An 18,771-nucleotide genomic window follows, 5' to 3' on the forward strand; every position below is an offset into this window, starting at 1 on the left:
GGCGGGCGGCGGGGCAGCGCCTCGGAGCCCCCGGGGGAGCCCTGAGCCCCCTGCCCGGTGCCGCCGCCCATGGCTCGCCCGCTGCTCTCGCTCCTCTGCGGGGCCGTCGCCCTCCTGCTGCCCTGGATCGCCGGCGAAACCGGTAAGCGAGGCACCCCCGGGGCTCCCGTCCTACCGGCGAGGGGCTCGGGCACCTCCTCGCCTTGCCCGAGCCCCCCCCGTGCTCCCTAGGGGGCACCCATGGGTGCCCGGCTTGCCCTGGTAGCGAGGGAGACGCGCGCTCGGTGCGCGCCCGGGGGCTCCCGGCGTGGCTGCGCTTCGCCCTAAGGCTCCCTGGTTCCTTCCCGGGGTGCCCACGCTGCACCCAAGAGCTCACCCGGCACCCACGGGTCCCCATACAGCACCCACGGGTGCCCACACAGCACCCACGGGTCCCCATACAGCACCCATGGGTGCCCACACTGCACCCACGCTGCCCCCCCATCTCCCCTTACACCCCACCGGGTACCCTCCAGCCCCACTTGGCGCCCACCCCAAATCCCCTCCGACATCCCCAAAGGCTTGGGGACGATTTTAGGACCCCTGGGTGCTGCTCCCCACGGGAGACGGATCCCACGGGGGGATTCCCGTTGGGGGCACGGAGCTGGGGCACAAAACGGGGCTCGGGGCAATTGGTGGGCATCGTCGCCGGACTGGGATCTCGTGGAAATTTGGCATCGCCTCTCCCAAATGGCTTAAAGAAAAACGGTGCCGTGGTGTGAGAGGAGCCAGCGATGCTCAAATCCCAGGGGAAACGCTCGCACCGGCGCCAAAACCATCCCCGGCACGTGTTAGCCCTGCTCAATTCACTGAAAACTGGGGGGATTTGGAAAGGTTTGCCCGAAAGTGGAAGCGCGGGACGCCCTGCAGAGCTTCGGGGACGGCTTTTCGTGCTCCTTTTATCTGGCTCCTGGCTGCCAAAACAACAACGCCCTGGAAAATGAGTTTATTCCCAGCTCTGAATTGCCCGCGTGTGCAACGCGGCGCTGTAAAACGACGCCGGCGGCGGGCGAAACGCCGGAGAGAGTTTTCCCCGAAGGCAGCACCTCCTGTCCTGACCCCACGGATGATGCTCGGATGCGGAGCTGCTTGGAGAGGACGTCGGGATCGGGTTTGGGGCAAATTCGGCTGCTTTTCGCTCAGTGCTGGATAATTCGGGATGTGCCGCAGCCACCGCGTCCCGCCGAGCTCACACCAGGTGTCGCACCCCCGGGGCTGCATTTCGCAGGGCAAAGCACAGAAACGCGGGGATATTTGTCAGGTTGAAATCTTTTTTTCTTGCCTTCGGGATGCGGGGAGGGTAAATCCGAGCCCGGCACCAGGGGAAGCTCCAGCACCGGGCTCCCTGCGGCTCCCCTGGCCGCGCGGGGCTGAAGCTTTCACCTTTTTTTGCGTGCAGATTTGGAGACCTGAGGATTGTGACCGGTGGGGACAGCACCAGACGTGTTCAGTTTTATCTGAATCCCAGTGAAAATTAAATATCTGCTTATTTTCTTAACACAATCCGTTACCATCGTGCCTGATTTTACCACGGAGCGATTCATCCTCACCAATAAGAGACGAACCCACCGGTGGCTCCTCGCTGGGTGTTCCCGTGCTAACACCTCTCCCTCGCACCCACGGGCACGGCTGTTCGATTTCACGAGCTTTGGGGCCCGTTAGCTGCAAAACAGCCAAAAGTTTGACTTATTTCTAGGATTTTGGTGTCTTCCATGGATTCTCTGGTCCCGGACAGAGTTGTGAAATTTCTCTTTCCTCTATTTATTTATTTTTTTTGGCTCACGTTCTTTAAAATGTTCGCGGAAAACGGCACCCGCTCTCGTTTGGCTGCTGATTTTTGGAGGAGGTTCAGCCACCACCATGGGAAAGCTTTCCCAGCGGGGATTCTCTGATGGCTGATTGCGGTTGTGCAGCTGGAGGGGGACGGCTCGGCGACGTGGAAGTGGGAAATTCGGGCTCCAAAACCCGCCTGGACCCGAGGTGTGCGCCCAACTCGCTCCCATGCCATGATTTTTTGAGCATTTGGGCCATCAGATTTATGGCAAAAACTCAACCTGAGACGCTGGGAAGGAGCGGGGATCAACAGAAAGCTGCTTTTGGCACTTTTGTGAGCTTCTCCTTGAGTAATCCAGGAAAACAGAAGGCAGATGGCTTGTTTCTTGTACGGAGAAAGCAAACTCTGGGAAGCACTGGCTGCACGCCAGTCCCCAGCACTGACCAAAATCCAGGGGGTTTTGTCCAGCTGGAAATCGGAGCCCCCGAAGCTTTTCTCCGGCTGGATTTCCCCCCGTGCGCTCGCTTCGCTTTGGCATTGTTTTGATTTTTTTTTTGGCAGCGGAAGGTCTTTCCACTGATTTTATGGCACCGCTGCAGGTTTATTGCCAGGCCGGCGTCCCGCGGCAGCGCTGCCTCGTTTTCCTCCTGGAAATGTCACCGCTGGCTGAGAACCGACGCGCTCGGCACGTGCCCGGCATCGCTCACGTCCTGGACCTCAGCGATGGTTTCTGCAGCATTTCGGGGTGTCCCAGCACCTGGAGACACAGCACGGAGCTGCCCAAGCACCAAAACGAAGAGAAAAGGGAGAAAAAAAGCAGCCGGGGTGGCTCGGACCACCCCAGGCGCGGCTGGGGCTGTGCCAGGAGATGCTGCGGATACAAACGGGGGCGTTTCAGCCTGAAGTAGCTTTTATTTTTGATTTCCGAGTGATTCAGCTCATCCCTGGCAGTTTGAAGGATGAGGGACACCCGCGGGGCAGCGCCCGAAGCTGCTCTTTGGCTTCTCCCAGGGTGGTGAACCCGTCCTGGCTGCCTGCCCGCTTCCTTTGCCAACACGTGCCGCGGAGCTGCTGCCAGCACGGTGGCGGTGACGGCACGCACCCCGTGCCCCTTGCCCTGGGAACGGGTGGAAATGCCCCAAAAAATGGACCCTGGAGAGGAAGGAAGGCTCGTGCAAGAGGGAGGCCGGGATGGAGTTTGCTCACAAAGCGTTTTTTTTGCTGGTTTTGTGATGGGAATTCCCGTTGTGTTCCCATTCCTTTATCCATTACGCTCCCATCTCCATCGTTCTCCTGTCCCCACCACGTTCCCATTGCTGTTGTCCTCCTGTCCCCATCCCCATCGTGTCCGAATCCTGTCCCCACCCCTGTCCCCATTTTTGTCATGCTCCCAAACCCATTGCGCTCCTGTCCCCATTGCCATCATTCTCCTGTCCCCGTTGTGCTCCCATCTGTCCCCCACTGCCACCACGTTCCCATTCCCATTGCCACCATCCTTCCATCCCCATCCTCCTCCTGTCCCTGTTATTCTCCCATCCCCACCACTGCAATCCCAACCCCGTTGTCCTTGTGCCCCTACCACCACCCCGCTCCTGTCCCTGCCACCCCGCTGCAGCCGCTGGGCACTTGCCAGAGCCACTGGAAAGAGTTTGGACCTCACCTGCAGCCTCAAGTCCTGGTGGCCTTGGGGACATCACCAAAAATTGCTCCAGCCTGGCGTCCCTCCCTGCCAAACGTGCTCCATCCACGCCATGCATCACGTCCCGGCCACGCATCACCCCGTGAAAAAACTTTCTCCATCATGGACAAGGGGAAAGGAAGCGAACTCGTGACGCCCTCTGGCAAAAACCGACCTCAAATCGGAGCTGAAGGGGAAGCACGAGGAGAAGGAAAGCAATAGCTCGGATCCCCACCGTGCCTGGCCACGCGGCGGTCAGATTTTGGCCAGCTTCAGGGTCAGGGGTTGCAGCCAGCAGCGGGGTGACAACCCCGGGAAGCAGCAGGAGGACTGCAGTGGCTTTTTTCTGCTAAAAGCCTTTTTTTTTTCTGCTTGAAGGGACCACAAACATGCCAAAAAAACAGCTATAACTGGGGCACAACCCCCTGCGTTTGTGCCAATGAGGCTCTCCCAGCCCTGGAGCATCACCAATACCCCGCACCCCTTCCCCAGCGGGTCGAGACCCCCCAGTTGGGCACGGCGAGCCCCTCACGCCCCCGTTATCACCTTAATTTTTATTTTTCCCCCCCCGTGACAGTGCGATGCAGCCGCCCCAAGGCCGTGGACAACGCGCACATCGATGCGGGCAACAGCACGCAGCTCCACGCCTGCCTGCGCTACACCTGCAAGCCGGGCTACAAGCGCAAAGCCGGCACCTCCGGCCTCATCCAGTGCGTCCTCCACGACTCCAAACCCGTCTGGACGCCCGCCAGCCTTCAGTGCATCCGTAAGATCTCGCCGGGTGGCTTTGGGGACGCGGTGGATTCGGGGATGGGGTGGAGGAGGATGTGGAGTGGCGGTGGCGCTGACGGCGTCTCCGCGTTGTGTTTTCCCCCAAGGGGACCCGGCTCTACCCCTGCAAACCCCCAGCCCCGAGCTCCCGCCCGTGCTGCCCACCATGAGGACGAGCCAAAGAGGTGAGGAAGGGGCGAACGCGGCCCTACAGGGGGGTGTTTGGGGTTGATTTTGGAAATGAGGAGCCATTTCTGCTCAGAAAGCGCAGCCAGGCGCTGGCATGGGTTGCCCAGGGAGGTGGTGGAGGCCACCGCTGGAAACTGCCCCAAAATTCCAAGGGTTTTTACACCCTTTCCCCAAGCAGGAACCACCGGCGCCGCTCCGACCTCCAGCCCCTCTCCAGCAGCAACACCCGCGCCGCCGGGGGCTGAGGGGCCATCGCCGGAGACGTCCACGGTGCCGGCGACGTCCCCGCTGCTGGAGACGTCTCCGCCAGGAAAAGGGATGGCCCTGGGGACAACCCCGCTGCCTATTGCCCCCGCGGACCACGCTGCAGGTTGGTTCACCTCCCCAAGGGAGACAACCTGCCAGCGGGGCTGCGTTTCACTCACTGCAGGCTCTTTTACCGTTTTGTCACTTTTTTCTCTTCCCTCCAAGCTCCTTTTTTACGCCGTTTCCCCCAGCGTCTTCCCCTTTCCTGGGCTTCCCCAGCTCTGCGGCTAAAATCTCCGTTTCTCTTTTGTTTTTTTGCAGTTTCCGCCCAGATATTGGCCTCTTCCATCGGTAAGCAGCGCTGGGTTGAACAAAAAACCTCATTTTGGCAAGCGTGGGCTCATTTAATTTATATTTTCACCCTAAAAGCCGTGCGAGGTTTGCGCCACGGCCGGGGGCGATGCCTCCAAGGGGGGGCAGGACGCAGCACCCACATTTCTTCCCCCGCCAGGGTGGGCACCTTGAAAATACGCTGTGAAAAGTTGTGAATAATGTGTTTTGGGCTCAAAAATGGAGCTGTTTTGAGCGGGGCTGTTCCCTCGTTGGGGGTTTCTCATCGCCTGCCTTGTCTTTTCCTACAGGGCTCCCGCTGCTGGTCATCGCCGGCGTCATGGCTTGCTGCTGCTGGAGGATGAAAACGTAAGTGTGCTGAGCCCACGCGCCACCCTCGGTCCCCAAACTTCCCCAAAAAAGCTGGGGGAAAAACCCTTTGGGTGCCGACGATGCCCCTCTCCTGTTTTCAGGAGCAGCCGGCAGGAATACGAGGTGGCGGGGACGGCCATCGCCATGGTGGCTCGCGCCACCGCAGCCGAGGACGATGAGACGGTGCCACCCGGCGTCTTCCCCATGGGCTGAGCACCCACGGCCCGGCCAACTCGGTGTATCTGCCAGCCCGGCCAGCGAGGAGGATGCTCGGGGCTCGGTTGGAAAGTTGGATGCTTCCCCGAGCGGCAGCGGCGCGGGGCAGAGCGTGTCCCCCCCCCAGTCTCCCCGGCTGCCCTGCGCACGGAGCATCCTCGCCCCCCGGGGCCAGGCGGCTGCTTTACCCAGCCTGACCAAGTGACTGTCATGGAAGAGCCAGCTCCGTCGGCTGAAGGTGGGGGGAAAAAATCCCGGTGGGCGAGCCCCGGGGTGGAGGAGGTGGTGGGTGGCCTGAAATAGGGGCCAAAAAGCAGAGGGTGGGCTGGGGGAGTGGGGTGTGAGGGACCGAGGCATCAGGAGCAGGATGCGCCCGTCCTCGCTGCAGATTGGGTTGTTGGTTCCAGTGGAAAATGTTTTGGGGTACAGGGTTTGTGTGCTGGACTTGAAACCAGGCTGCCCTGCCCCAAATCACACACCCCTTCCCTGGCTAATAGGGCCAGCCAGACGCCATCCCTAGAGCTGCTTTAACCCCAAACCGCCCCCAAACCGCTGCAGACCGAGGCGAGCATCCCTCTGCCGTGCTCTGACTCCCTCTTTGCTCTCTTTTCAGCCACCCCCAAGCCATCGACCGCAGCGAGGAGCTCCAGCACCAGCACCAGCACCACCCCGCTGCGGCTCAGGGACCCTCGGACACAGCTCCGGGATCCTTCGGGGGCATTTTCGGCACCGACCCCAGGTGCCCCCCGGCTCCGGCTGCTCGCAGGGGAGCGCAAGCAGGAGCCGTTCACTACAGACACTGCCAAAACCCGAAAGCAACGACACGACGACCCAGGGAGAATTCCCCTTTCGCTTTTTATAAAAACGTGTAAATATTGTATAGAAAAAAAACGCATTACTCGGGTGTCTCGGCCTCCACAATGATGGGGAGAGGGAGCGGGTTTGGGGTGAAATCCCACACTGCAGCCAGGGCTTGCTGCTCAACCCTTCTACGGCCCTATGATCACCCCAAAAGGGCACTGCCGTCCTCTGGAGGCAAAGTTTGGCACAGGGGGCTTCAGCAGGCAGCTGGGCAGCAGGAGGTGTCTCCTAACTCCTGTCCTTTCCTCCTTTTTGTCCCTTTTCCTCGTATTTGTGCGCTCTGCTGTAGGGACTCGTGGCCGAGAGCAAGGCCTCCTGTCCCGGCGCTTCGCTCCCCGTCTCCTCCCCAGTGCCACGGGGAAAATAAACGAGGCTGGAAGGGAGCTCAGGAGGACCCCGGGCACGGCTCGTGGCTCCAGGCTGGTGTCCAGGAGGTCTCAGTTTGTGTGGGTTTTGGTTTTGATGTCTTCGTGGCTCTGGGAGCAGCCGGGGCATCGCCATCCGCCCGCCCTGCTGCGTGCTGGTGCGGCCTCACCTCAGGCACCGTGTGAAGTTTGGGGTGTCACAGTCAAAGAGGGACATAAAAGTATTGGAGAGAGTCCAAAGGAGGGCTACGGGGATGGGGAAGGGTCTGGAGGGGAAGATGGGTGAGGGATGGGTGAGGAACCGTGGGGAGCAGGCCGAGGGGAGGCACGGAGCTGGGACAGGGGAGGGTCAGGCTGTGGGGTTAGGGAAAGGTTCTGCACCCAGAGGTGCTCAGAAAAAGAGGGTGAAGAAACCCCAACTCGGGGTGACTTCGTAACCGAAGGGAAGAGAAAAAGCCTTAAGGCTTCTGTTGTCGGTGCAACAAATTTTATCTCAGCATCTAAAACGCTCTCCAGCTTCTCTCTGATCGTGCGTTAGACTGGAATCGACCCAAAGCAGTTCTTCAGATGCTGCCTCTCCTCCCCTTCGGCAAGAGACGTGAATTCTAGGGAAACCTCTTGGCTGCAAGTAAGGAGAATTCCTTTAATTCAGCTAGGAGCAGCTATGACTGATTTCCTTCTTCCCCACCGATCCAGAGCTGAGAGTGAAACTTCCCCATTAAAGCAGGCTGCAGGAAAAGGTTCCTTTTCTAGGAATAAAAGCTTTCGCTGGGTACTTTTTGGCATCACGTTCCTCTTCTGCTGGGTGAGAAGGATTTTCCCGAGGCGTGATGTGATGGAAGAGCCAGGAAAATCCCAGCAGCTTTGTCACATTTTCCTGGTGACAGAGGAATGGATGGTAATGCTCAAATTAAAAAACCAAAAGCAGTTCTGTCCAGCAGAGTTGACATTGTGAATATTCTTCTGTGCAATGATGCAGGCCATGCTGGCCAGCCCCTGGAGGACAAGGCGGGGCTTGAGAAAAAGTCTTGCACCTCCTTGCAGAGATCCTGGAAGGTTCCTCCTGGAGCTGGTGCAAAATCCTGCTCCCGATATCCACCTGAGAAGGAGCCTGGATGTGAAAACCGGCCGTGTCCTGCACCCAGAATGGCTTCGGGGTGAAGCAAGGGCTCTCGGAGCTGGAAGGCTTCATTACGTTGGGATTTGTTATTCCTGAGGTGCTGGGACGACCAGAGATGTCATCGTTCCAAAATGCTTCCACGCACACGAGTAGCAAAGGTACCCACCTGCATCCCTGCTGTCATCGCTCTGCAAGGGAAAGAGAGAGTTAAGGGGATGCTGAGGCTGGAGGAGCGCAGCCTCTGCTCCCAGCCTCGTCCAGGGATGAGGGAAGACATCAGGGATGTGCCCAAAATATCTCCTGCCACCTCCCTTGCAAAAGAAATCCATTCTGGGGCAGTTTGCTCAACAGCTGCAACCAGATGTCCCCATTCAGGTTTTCTCTGGTGAAGCAGGAGGCCGCCAGCTGGCATCTCCTCCGTAAATGTTCTGTGATTCTACAATCCCACGGTTCTGTGATCTCCTCTCAGAAATATTCCACGATTCTGTGGTTCTGTGATCTCACCCCGGACACGTGCAATGCTGGGGAGCGAATCCTGCCTGCGAGGCTGGGCCCATCTCAGTCAGCTTGCCTTTTTTAGGGTCACATCCCCTGCTGATGGCTTGGAGCCATTTTCTGTCTCTTTTCCCAGCCGTGGAGCTCCACCAGATTCACCTCGTGCCTGCAGATCCTGGCGCTAGGAGAGGCGCTGGGTGAGGACCAACCCCGGAGCCACAAAGTGGAACTGAAACCAAAACTGGGAGCAAAACTCAGGTTGCCACCCTCTCGCCAGTTCACCTACGGCCACTGGCAGGGACAAAGGGTGACCTGCTAATCTCTAGGTGGGTGTTTGACGGCCTCTGCAGGGTAAGAAATGGGCCGTGACGTGACAAAAACCCCAAATAATTCCACCTGAGAGCACAATTAGAAGAGGTGAAAACTTAAGAGACTCTGCAGGAACCTCACCAGCGCCCTGAATCATGCACTGAGGAAGTCGTCCCCAATTAAAAGCCCGAGCTGCGAGCAGAAATAAGGGGCTGAACCACAGGATGCAGCCACGGGGTGTTCCCTGCTGACTTCCACGCAAGCTTAGCTCCAAATTTGTCCCTTGTGACAGCTCGGAGCAGTGACCGAGCGCGGCCACCCCGTGACAGCTTGTGAAGGCTCCTCATTTAAACACACAACCTCAGAGGCCCTCGGAGGGTTTGGCCAAGACCAAGAAGCAGAGAGGAGATGGGAGGAGACGTACGTGAGTCAAAGAAAGCTTCTTCACAGCCAGCCCGGGCTGCAGGGGCTGCCTGCACTCCGGCACAGAACAGGTGACTGCGGCCCTGTCCTCAGCCCTGCTCAACAGCTCCACTCGAAGGAAACGCTCCTAAGGAACAAGAAAAGGGGAAAAACAACATTTTTTAGGGAGCGGAGAGATTGGAACAGATTGTTTATTTATTTTTTTTAACCCCCCTGGGAAGTGACTTGTAATATGGCTTATTAAAAAAAACAAAGAAACAAAAAAACGCCCCAAATCCCAGTGACAAAATAAAATAAAAATAAAAATTGACAACAAAACCAAGCAGAATTCATGGCAGCTTTCAAGGAAGGAAGTGAAAGCTGGAAAAGGAAGGAAGTTGGCAGACAGAAAAGGGAACCTACACGCTTGTGCTGAGATAAGAAGGCAGATTCCTTGGAAGACAACACCCCAAAAAGGACTGTGGAAAAATGCTGCACGACTGCAAGCTGGTGCCTTGCTACCAAAAACACAGCGGGAACCGAGGACAAAAAGCATCCTCAGCTATTTGTCTGCAACAGCACAACCCAGGAAATCACAATCTACCATCAGCAAGAATCTTAGGACGAGGATGAAGCTCACTTAATGCTCCTCCAGCACACACGGACCCTGCAAATTTTAGGATGAGAGACGAGCAGATTTTATAGGGACTGGGTGCTGGCTCTCTCTTGTCACTTGTTGTCACTTGGAGAACGAATTCCAGACCCCAAACCCTACAGGGACAGTGGGAACTTGCTCTTCCCTGCTGCCTGAGGCTGAGGCACCGCTGCAGCTCCCAGAAAAAGCTTGCAGCGTGCTGCGAAGCGCAGGTCTCGGGGCCCCGAATTCCCTTTTCAAGGAATTGTTTACTTTGGAAAGATTTCGCTTACCCCAGCCAATGCCAAAATCATCTTCAGGGACCCTGACATTAACAAACATTTCTTTGCACGTGTCACCGCCACGTAGAGCAGGTTCCATTCATCCTCAGGATACATGCCTAGATGGGAGGAAAGATAACCGGTGGCTCTAGAAAACATGAATCAACAGCTCTGCCACGCTGGTGCTTCAGTGAGTGCTCCTGGAAGGATGCCCCATGCTCGGGGAGAGCACGGGCTCGCAGAGCAGCACCCTCCTGGGTTTGCTGTGCAGTTCTGGGCACCACTAAAAGTGGTTTCACCTCCCCTCGAGGTAGGGACAGGACTCTGCACGCCCAGAGGAGCAGCTACGTTTCTACGAGCAGTTTCTCCACCTCCCCAGGCACAGACTCAGCACTGGGGGAGTTTCTGTGTCATCAGCTGAGCTGGATTTGCTCTGCTGGCTCCTTTTTAATTACTGGGAAGCGAGCTGCTCTCCCAAAGCTTTTCCTTTGTGACGCCAAAAGACAGGAGTGTCTTTCCCAAGCGCGGTCCCTCTGTGTTTCCAGGAGGAAACCACAAGAGCAGCGAGCACCAGGACAGCCCGTGTCCCTGCAGCAGCTGAGAGGCAGGGCATTGTAGGACCAGCAGCAGCAGCACATTTTTATTTCCCACTTCCAGGTCAGGACGGGTGCCCCTAGCAGGTGTCCCCTTACCTATCAGGGCGTTTATCATTCTGCCATCGCGAACAGCCTGCGGCACGCTGACAAAGTCATCTGCAACCAGCACCGTATCAAACTCCAGGCCTTTGGCTTTGTGGACGGTGCCTATCAGGTAATCTGCAAGGAATCAGAGCAAGGAAAAGAAGGGCAAAAATATCAGTCGCCGCAGCCAAAGCGGTGTCTTCAGCTCACAAGCCAGAACCGCAGCCCCAGCTCCCGAACAGGAGCGCTCTTTATTTGATGAGTTTTCAGCACGATTCCTTTTTCCTCCCTCCCAGTCCCAAATTTGAGTCAGCGAGTTGCAGGGCAACTCCGACAGGAATCACAAAAAGAGAATAAAGCCCCGGGGCTTTCCATCTGCAGAAAATGCCACATCCTAAGCTTTATTTGCAAAATCGAGCGAAGCTGCCTTAAGCAATCCTTTGGTGGCAGATTTATTGCCCTGAACTCCAGCTGGAGCCCCAAACGCACCCCGAAAGCTGCTCTTCTACCCCTTTTCTCCCTAAAAGGCTGGCTTAACCCAAACGCAGCCTCTGTGCAGAATGAGGTGGATTCAGCACCGAAGCTGGAGTGAAAATGAAACCAACCGAGTTTGTTTCTCTAAGACACGGCTCGGCTTTACCTGCCGCAGCTTCTCGTGACACGTGGCAGCTCTCAATCTTCCGCACCAGCTCAGGGATCCGCTCTTTGTATTTCTCCACTATTGCAATCTTCACTTGCAGCTCCTTGTCATCCACGTGCGTTGCGTAGTCCCTCAGACCGATGAAGCCACCGGTTCCTTCCCATCTTCTGATGAAGGGGTCATTTATGACAAGGTTTGCTGAGGAGAACGTAGAAGAGGACACGTTTGCTTTACAGGCACACATAATAAAAGGCGTTTTTGATTTCTGATCGTATTTTGGAGTAAAAAAATCACGCTTGAGGGGAAAAACTGAGCAGGCTGGAAAGGTCCTGATGGGAGTTTCACAGCATGGAGCAGGGACTCAGAGCAGAGGCAGCTCTAGGGCCCTTCCAACCCACGTTATTCCCTCTTTTTACCCAGATGGAGAAGAGTTTTCCCAGTGTCTCGTACTCCAGAACCAGTAATGATATGTATATAATCATTCTCGACGATCTTGAGGTCTCTTCCAACCTAGAAATTCTGTGATTCTGTGTGTGATTCCCACACCCCTGATCATTTGTTGTTCTCTGCTCCGTCCATAACAAGAAAAACCACACAAATCGCTGCCAAGGCAGAGGGAGATTTTAAATGAATGACTCATTTCCTAAACGATACCCACGAGAGAAAGGGAACCACGTGACAGAGGATTCGACAAACTAGGCTATAGATATAAAAAAAAATAATTAAAAAAAAAAAACAATCAACAATCAACCAACCAAACAGGAAAAGCCTTTTGACAAATGAAAAACGAAATTAAATCAGAAAACAAAAGGCAAAAAAAAACCCAACCTCTCAGTTTACAGCAGTCTATCGGTCTCTTGCACTCAAGGCATGGCAGAGGGGAACTGCAGAGGGCTGCGTGACACAGATCCCCCAGGTTCTGCCTCTCTGGTATTAACACCAGCCAGGCCACATCGGCCTGAGGAAATATAAAATAAAACACCACGAAGCCTTCCATCGCCCTAGCGAGCACGGAGACATCAGGGCTGCTGGAGGGGAGGCTCCCAGAAAGAAGGCTGAGGAGGTACTCACCTTCCTCCCGCTTATTTGCGGGTTGACTGAGCTTCCAAATATCATAAATTCTGCCCAGGCCAAAATTGGCAAGCCCCTGTGAAAAGAAAACAACAAAAAAAAAGTCAAAAAACCACAACAATTTTTTTTAAAATACGCAAGTAAAGGTGCTGCCTAGATTTCTAGATAAGCCAACAAGGCCCAGTGGTTATTGATGTGAAGAGGAATGAAGGAAACGTGTTGAAGATGCAGAGGGAAAACCATTCCTAGAATTTTCACTAACAAAAAGTTTAACTTTTTGTTCGTTTTACCTTCTAATAGCTGCGCATGGCTTTGTTAAAACAAACTTGAGACATCTGTTGTGCTGTAAATGCTCCTGCCCTACGGACTTGATGTTGGGAGGAGACTTGATATTGAAAGCAATATTTGCTTTCGGACAGTAAATATTTCCCCCTCCTTGTTTCTCAATTTCTTTTGTCTTGTTCTCTCAAAGGCCTCAGTCTGAACTCACACTTCTCACTCCCCAACAGCTAAAACTGCAAGGAAGAATTTTGCTGCAGGGCAGCAGTCAGTGCAAGCATTTCCTCAATTCCAAAACGCAACTTCCCAATAGAAAGAAAAAAAAAAAAAAAAAAAAAAAAAAGAACTTAAAATATCAGCCTTAAATTCTAAAATTCAGATTTTCACATTTTTTTAGAAATGTGAAATTTTGAAATTTTCAAATTTCACATTTCTAGGTGCAGAGCAACATCTCAGATCAAATCACAGCTATCTGTGTTTCAGAGGCTAAGGATTCTTCTGACGCTTCTGAAATGGGGAGCATTGTTAAAACATCCCTGCAATATAAGTGTGTGAATTTCTGCAGGCTTGCACACACGGGCTCCTGCTTCAGCTACATGGGGGCTTTTTGCAGATGAAAATTCAGTGCAGACCTCAGAACTGCAAAGATTCAGATGAAAATTCAGTGCAGACCTCAGAACTGTGAAGCCACAATGCTCTGAGCTTTCCAGTAAATCTTTCAGAGGTGATATCTCAACCCACAGAGTTTACAAGATCAGAATTTTGCCTGTTTCTAACGAAGACCCTATGAGACTGACTCCAATTTATTCAGTGTTAGATTTATTATCAAATACGTTTACCTTCTAGATGCTGAACTCCTCCAGAAACATCTGGATTGAAGAACATTAAAACACTCAAACTGATGCAGAAATAAAAGTGAAATGGAAGGGACAGAAATCAGAGGAAGGTGAAGCCTCAGCTTAGCTTCCTTGAGGGTTTAATGTTCAGCATTGCTGGAAATCCCAACTCCTCTCACCAGCAAGGCTGGCGAAGCAGCTTACCCAGGCTTTCCTGGGTATATCAAGCCTGGGACCAGCCCACTGCAGGACTGGAAATTAGGAGTGATCACTGCATCTACCAGCCCCAGGGTCACCTCCACCTTCAACCGCTGTCTTTGTCTCACAAGAGAGCTTGAAAAATGTTTATTCTCTCGGGGCACAGCTTGCCTTTCCTTGCTGGCAGAGCCGAGGAGGGTGTTTATGCTCAGTCTGCAATTAGAGCTGATTTTATTTCCCTAATAGGGGATCACAGTGATGCTGCCAGCAGCCAAAAGCAATTAGCAGCACTCCATCTCATGCAAATAGTCGCAGCGACGTGTTGCAGCCATGTATCTCTCTCCCCTCGCCCTGTCCAGCAGACTGGAGCTGCTGCTGCCTCATTTGAACCCGATGAAATAAGAGGCCACACCGCACAGACAGAGCCTAAAAAGGGAGCCACGCTTGCATGGGTTTGAGGAGCAGCTGCTCCAAATAACCAGGCTTTCTCCTTGAGTGTTAATTTTAAACCTGGGTGCTAAGGACAACAGCGGCCACGCTTATTTCAAGACCTACAGAAGTGTCACTGCTACAGGCCTGGGGACATAAAAGACGCAGTGGCAATTTCTCCTTACCCCAATCACGCGTATTTTAACCTGCCCCTGTCTCCCAGTAAGCTTCACAGCATCCTCGAACACATTAAAATTGCTCCGTGATAGGATTGTTATCTTCCCTTTCACGCTGCCTCTCACATCACCTGCGCAAAGAAATTCCCAGTTAGCCAGGGCAGTGGGAAAGTTGGATATTTAAAAAACAAAGGTTCTCGTAAATCGGGATTAATCCTAAAATGGGCTTATTAGAGAAAGTCTAGAGGAGGCCACAAAGGGCTGGAGCAGCGCTCCTGTGAAGACAGGCTGAGGGAGCTGGGGGTGCTCAGCCTGGAGAGGAGAAGGCTCCGGGGAGAGCTCCCAGTGGGCTGCCAGGGCCTGAAGGGGCTGCAGGAAGGCTGGGGAGGGACTCTGTGTTGGGGGGTAGGGGTAGGGCAGGAGGAATGGCTTTAATCTAATAAAGGGGAGATTTAGATTAGATATTAGAAAGAAATTCTTTATTATGAGGTGGTGAGGCCCTGGTGCAGGCTGCCCAGAGGAGCTGGGGGTGCCCCATCCCTGGGGGTGTCCCTGCCATGGCAGGGGGGTGAAACTAAATCAGCTTTAAGTCTCTTCTGACCCAAATCATTCTGGGATTCTATGATTCTAAGCTTTGGTAGCTCTGGGACTCGCAGGCATTGAACAGAGGTGACACCGACACAGCTTACCCTCTTGGTTTCCACCCACTAACGTCTTATTCCTGACGCTCTTGCAGACATCCAGAATGGTTGCTCCAACGTAAGCTATTTCAGGACCAAACCTGAAACTCTGCGTGGAAAAGGGAAGGAAACAGAAAGCAGGAAAAGAAGAAGTTGTTATAACCTACAAAAGTATTGCAATATATGAAGTATACAACTTCCACCGACCTTCTGGACAATATTTCTCTTAGAAAAGGCACCAAAATCCCCCCCCAGCCATTCCAGGCTGCCTTGTTTTAATCCAATTCATTCTGCAAAGAGTCCTAAAGGTTCCTCCCTGATGCTAGCTGTGAAAATTGTGTAGCTGCATTGCTAATCAGGCCAAAAAACAATATCCCAATACCCATTTTTCAAGCCACATGCCCTTCCTAGTGACAAGGTGGGATCGCCCCAGTGAGAGGCACACTGGGTGCAGAGTTTGAAGAGTAAAGCCACTAATCCAGGAGCAGCAAATACTCCACGATGGTGAACTCAAGAAGCCTGGCAGCTAAATGCCTTCTGAAGAAGGGCATGAGACATTTTCCACTGCATTTGGTATCCTCCCAGAGAAAAGAGAGCAGCAAATCCTCATCTTACCTGGGTCAGGTAGTAGATGTGGGTGTGAGGCACGGTGTAGAGGGTGTTGACGGCACCTCGGAAGCTGTAGATCTGCTGGTGAGGGTCTCCTACGAGGATTATCCCGCACGCCTGTGAGAGCACAATATCCACGATGGCTGCAGGAAAACATCAGAGCATGAAAGGGGAGCCTGCCCGCAAAGCAAGAGGGGGCTGTGAATTATCGTGTGCCTGCATCAAGGTGAGATCTCTTCCCTCACAACGCACAGCGTTTAAGATGAGATCAGCACAGCTGCAGGAGAAAGCGAGCTGGGGAGCAGCAAAGGGAATTGTGCAAGCTCGCTAGAAGCTCTGCAAGCATCCTCCCACTATTTTAGCCCTGCATCACGCACAGCTGTGAAAGCACAGCCAAATCCTCCCAGTCCCTGTGTCCACAGAGTACATGTGCAGATGGTCTGACGAAGCCTAACAGCTGCTGAAAACACCAAAACATCTTCTGTCCCCCTTCCTGTGTTCCTTGGCACACAATTCAGTCCACCTAGATCCCCTGGGAGAAACAATTCAACCTGTGTTTACAACGGGGAGCTTCCTCATATCTCTGGCAAAGAAAGCCAAGAGTTTTCTGCTACATGGCTCAGTGGTTTGGGCTGGGAGTGAGTTAATTTTCCTCCTAGTAGCTGGTTCAGTGCTGCGTTTTGGGGTTAGGGTGAGGATAATGCTGGTAACACGCCCATGTTTTAGTTGTTGCAGAGCAGTGCTTGCACTGAATCGAGGACTTTCAGCTTCTCCGACCGCCCTGCAAGGAAGCTGAGGATGCACAAGAAGCTGGGAGGAGACAGATCCAGGACAGCTGACCCCAACTGGCCAAAGGGACATTCCGTACAGTAAGATGTCATGCTGAACAATACAGCTGAGGGGGCTGCTGCTGCTCAGGGACCAAGTGGCCACTGGTTGGTGAGTGGTGAGCAATTAACTTGTGCATTTCTTTGCCTGTGCAATTTTCATTTCTTTGTCTGTGCATTTTTTTTTTGTTTTGTTGTGCATTTTCTTTTTCTGTGCAAAGCACTCAGAAAATGGGCTGGATGGCATGTCTGGATGCCCAAAGCTATTAAAAGCTACCGCCCCTCTGCTGCTGCATATGTTCTCCTGAACCCTGCTGCTACTGCAAGCTGCTTTACTCAATTTGCAAGGACCTGGGCCCGAGTGAAGGGGCAGTTATAATGTTTAAATGTAGAAATTCTTTAATCGTGCTACTTCTCACACCCACCCTCCTGAGCACACGAACATGCTGCGTGTGAAGGTGCTTGGGAAGGCTGCAGCTCTCCTGCCACCACTCACCTGGGGTGCAGTCCTGTGCTTCATCGACAAAAATGGCATCATAGTCTGAAAGCTGAGGCTTGCTGAGCTGCCAGAGTTTCAAATAACCTGAGAGAAAGAACAAAACACGTCACTGAGAAGCTCATCTGCTTGTCATGATCTCTTAAAAAAAAAAACATCTTCTGGCCCTGCCCCTTGTTTGGACATGACATTTAGGAGGATTGCAAAATTCTGTTGCTCCCAGATGTTGCTTGTCCCTCGTTGGCTGCGTGAAGGATGAAATAAAGTAAAAAAGAGCAGCCTGACCACACTGGTGGAAGGCAGCTATGCTGATGACTTAATTGCACATAAAGATGACAAGGAAGAAGGTTTTCTCCAGTACAAGCCACCTCTGGCTCTATCTCACAGATGCCAAGAAGAGGAAAAGATGTCAGCAAGAAGCACTCCCTCTGTTAGCACTCATCTGCCCACTGCCTGACACCGAATTTCCATGATTTTGCTGCCTGACATGTCCAGAGTTCCACTAACTCTGAGGCCAAATAGGAAAAGCACAAACCTCCTGCCTTCAGGCCTGATTTGGGCTCCCTGGTGAGCTAGTGGCAGTTGAACAGGAATTCTGCACTTTTTTGCACGTATCTGTTCAGTTTTGTATCACTGCCCTTCACCTGAAGGCTTATTTGACATCTGTACTCTCTTACCATCACAAGTGATCTTGTATTTCTTCTCTACATCTCCGTTCAGGTCCTTCATGTTGCGCCATATCTCTTTTGCTTCTTCCACATTGATCTAGAAAAAGTAAACAGAAAGGTCAGGATAGTTTGCTTTAAGCAGAAAAATAGTCCAGGCAGAGCAGCCCTTGAGATGGCAGAGTAGCTGGTACAGGCAAGCTATCGGCTTGCAGCATTTAAATGCAATCTCCCTCCCGAATCCCTTCCCTCCTTCCAGACAACTTCCTAATTAAACTTCTCCTACTGGCTTAAAATGTAGTTTGTCCATGTCTAATTCTTTGAAGCCTTTCTCCTCCTATTTCTCCTTAGTTTCACTACCAGATAACTTCTCCCCATAGCAGTCTTTTCCAGCAGCAGCCTCCTGAAAAGAACATTTCTTTGGTCCAGCTATTAGGACAGAACGATACAAGACCCCCTGCCTTCTGTACACTTGCACAGACCTTTGTGTTTATTTGGGTTTCCCTGCGTGGCTTGCAAGGTGTTTAAAGGTATTTAATATTTTGAGGCTTATAATTCATTCCCTGCCAGCAGCAACAACTGCAGATTGGATTTGTGCCAGCTGGGCTGGATCTGATCAGCTGTTTCCAAGTCAGAGCAGAAAGGTTTCTTTTCTCCATGACTCCAGCCCACGTTGTCCACAAGACCAGTTCCTTAAGGCTTGTTAGGATGTTTGTACTCCAGATTAGAATGTTTTGCTTTGGCTTTGCATATCGAAATTACAACAGAAATGTTTATCATCTTCACATGCAAAGTCACAGTGCAGCCTGACTCTTCTTTCCTCATGGGTACTTACCTCCTTTTCTCGTTGGGTGACAAGTTTTTTCTCTCCGTGGGTGCTTATGAACCAAATAGGAGTATGCTCTTCACAGATCTCGTCATCTGAAGAGGAAAAGAAGTTTTCGAGGGTCTGCAAGACTGTTTTTCCTCTGATGACCCGAGACTGTCCCTCACGGTTCTGGATGAGGAAGCTCATGTTATAAGCTGTCAGCTTAGACACGTTCAGCTTGCCTTTTTCTTTATAGCTGTGCCACGGACGACAAAAAATAAGAGATGTTGAAACA

General features: G+C 53.0%; 2 protein-coding genes across 6 annotated transcripts in view; one reads left to right on the plus strand and one right to left on the minus strand.

Moving 5' to 3' along the window:
* Positions 1-7,244, plus strand: IL15RA (interleukin 15 receptor subunit alpha). 3 transcript variants are annotated; one of them, XM_027461482.3, is made up of 8 exons: positions 1-142; positions 4,069-4,257; positions 4,370-4,447; positions 4,627-4,821; positions 5,019-5,048; positions 5,339-5,396; positions 5,501-5,853; positions 6,229-7,244. In XM_027461482.3, exons 1-7 carry the CDS (start codon positions 70-72, stop codon positions 5,610-5,612), a joined length of 735 nt encoding a protein of 244 aa, XP_027317283.2. In that variant the 5' UTR covers positions 1-69; the 3' UTR covers positions 5,613-5,853; positions 6,229-7,244. The 3 variants fall into 3 exon arrangements, with proteins under 3 accessions (XP_027317283.2, XP_038029133.1, XP_027317292.2); XM_038173205.2 differs by having other exon boundaries at positions 4,630-4,821; XM_027461491.3 differs by lacking the exon at positions 4,627-4,821.
* FBH1 (F-box DNA helicase 1) overlaps positions 6,457-18,771 on the minus strand; it is a 23,124-nt gene continuing 10,809 nt past the window's right edge. For all 3 annotated transcript variants that reach the window (XM_038173204.2, XM_072039542.1, XM_072039494.1), the window contains exons 10-21: positions 18,504-18,732; positions 17,681-17,768; positions 17,004-17,090; positions 15,687-15,823; positions 15,081-15,180; positions 14,401-14,522; positions 12,474-12,549; positions 11,403-11,600; positions 10,775-10,897; positions 10,095-10,201; positions 9,190-9,315; positions 6,457-8,149 (exon numbers count right to left, since the gene is read on the minus strand). In XM_038173204.2, the coding sequence (XP_038029132.2) occupies positions 8,048-8,149; positions 9,190-9,315; positions 10,095-10,201; positions 10,775-10,897; positions 11,403-11,600; positions 12,474-12,549; positions 14,401-14,522; positions 15,081-15,180; positions 15,687-15,823; positions 17,004-17,090; positions 17,681-17,768; positions 18,504-18,732 (1,495 nt within the window). In that variant the 3' untranslated portion in view covers positions 6,457-8,047. The remainder of the gene's footprint in view (positions 8,150-9,189; positions 9,316-10,094; positions 10,202-10,774; positions 10,898-11,402; positions 11,601-12,473; positions 12,550-14,400; positions 14,523-15,080; positions 15,181-15,686; positions 15,824-17,003; positions 17,091-17,680; positions 17,769-18,503; positions 18,733-18,771) is intronic.

The sequence above is a fragment of the Anas platyrhynchos genome, chromosome 1, assembly GCF_047663525.1.
Source record: "Anas platyrhynchos isolate ZD024472 breed Pekin duck chromosome 1, IASCAAS_PekinDuck_T2T, whole genome shotgun sequence".
NCBI lineage: Eukaryota > Metazoa > Chordata > Aves > Anseriformes > Anatidae > Anas > Anas platyrhynchos.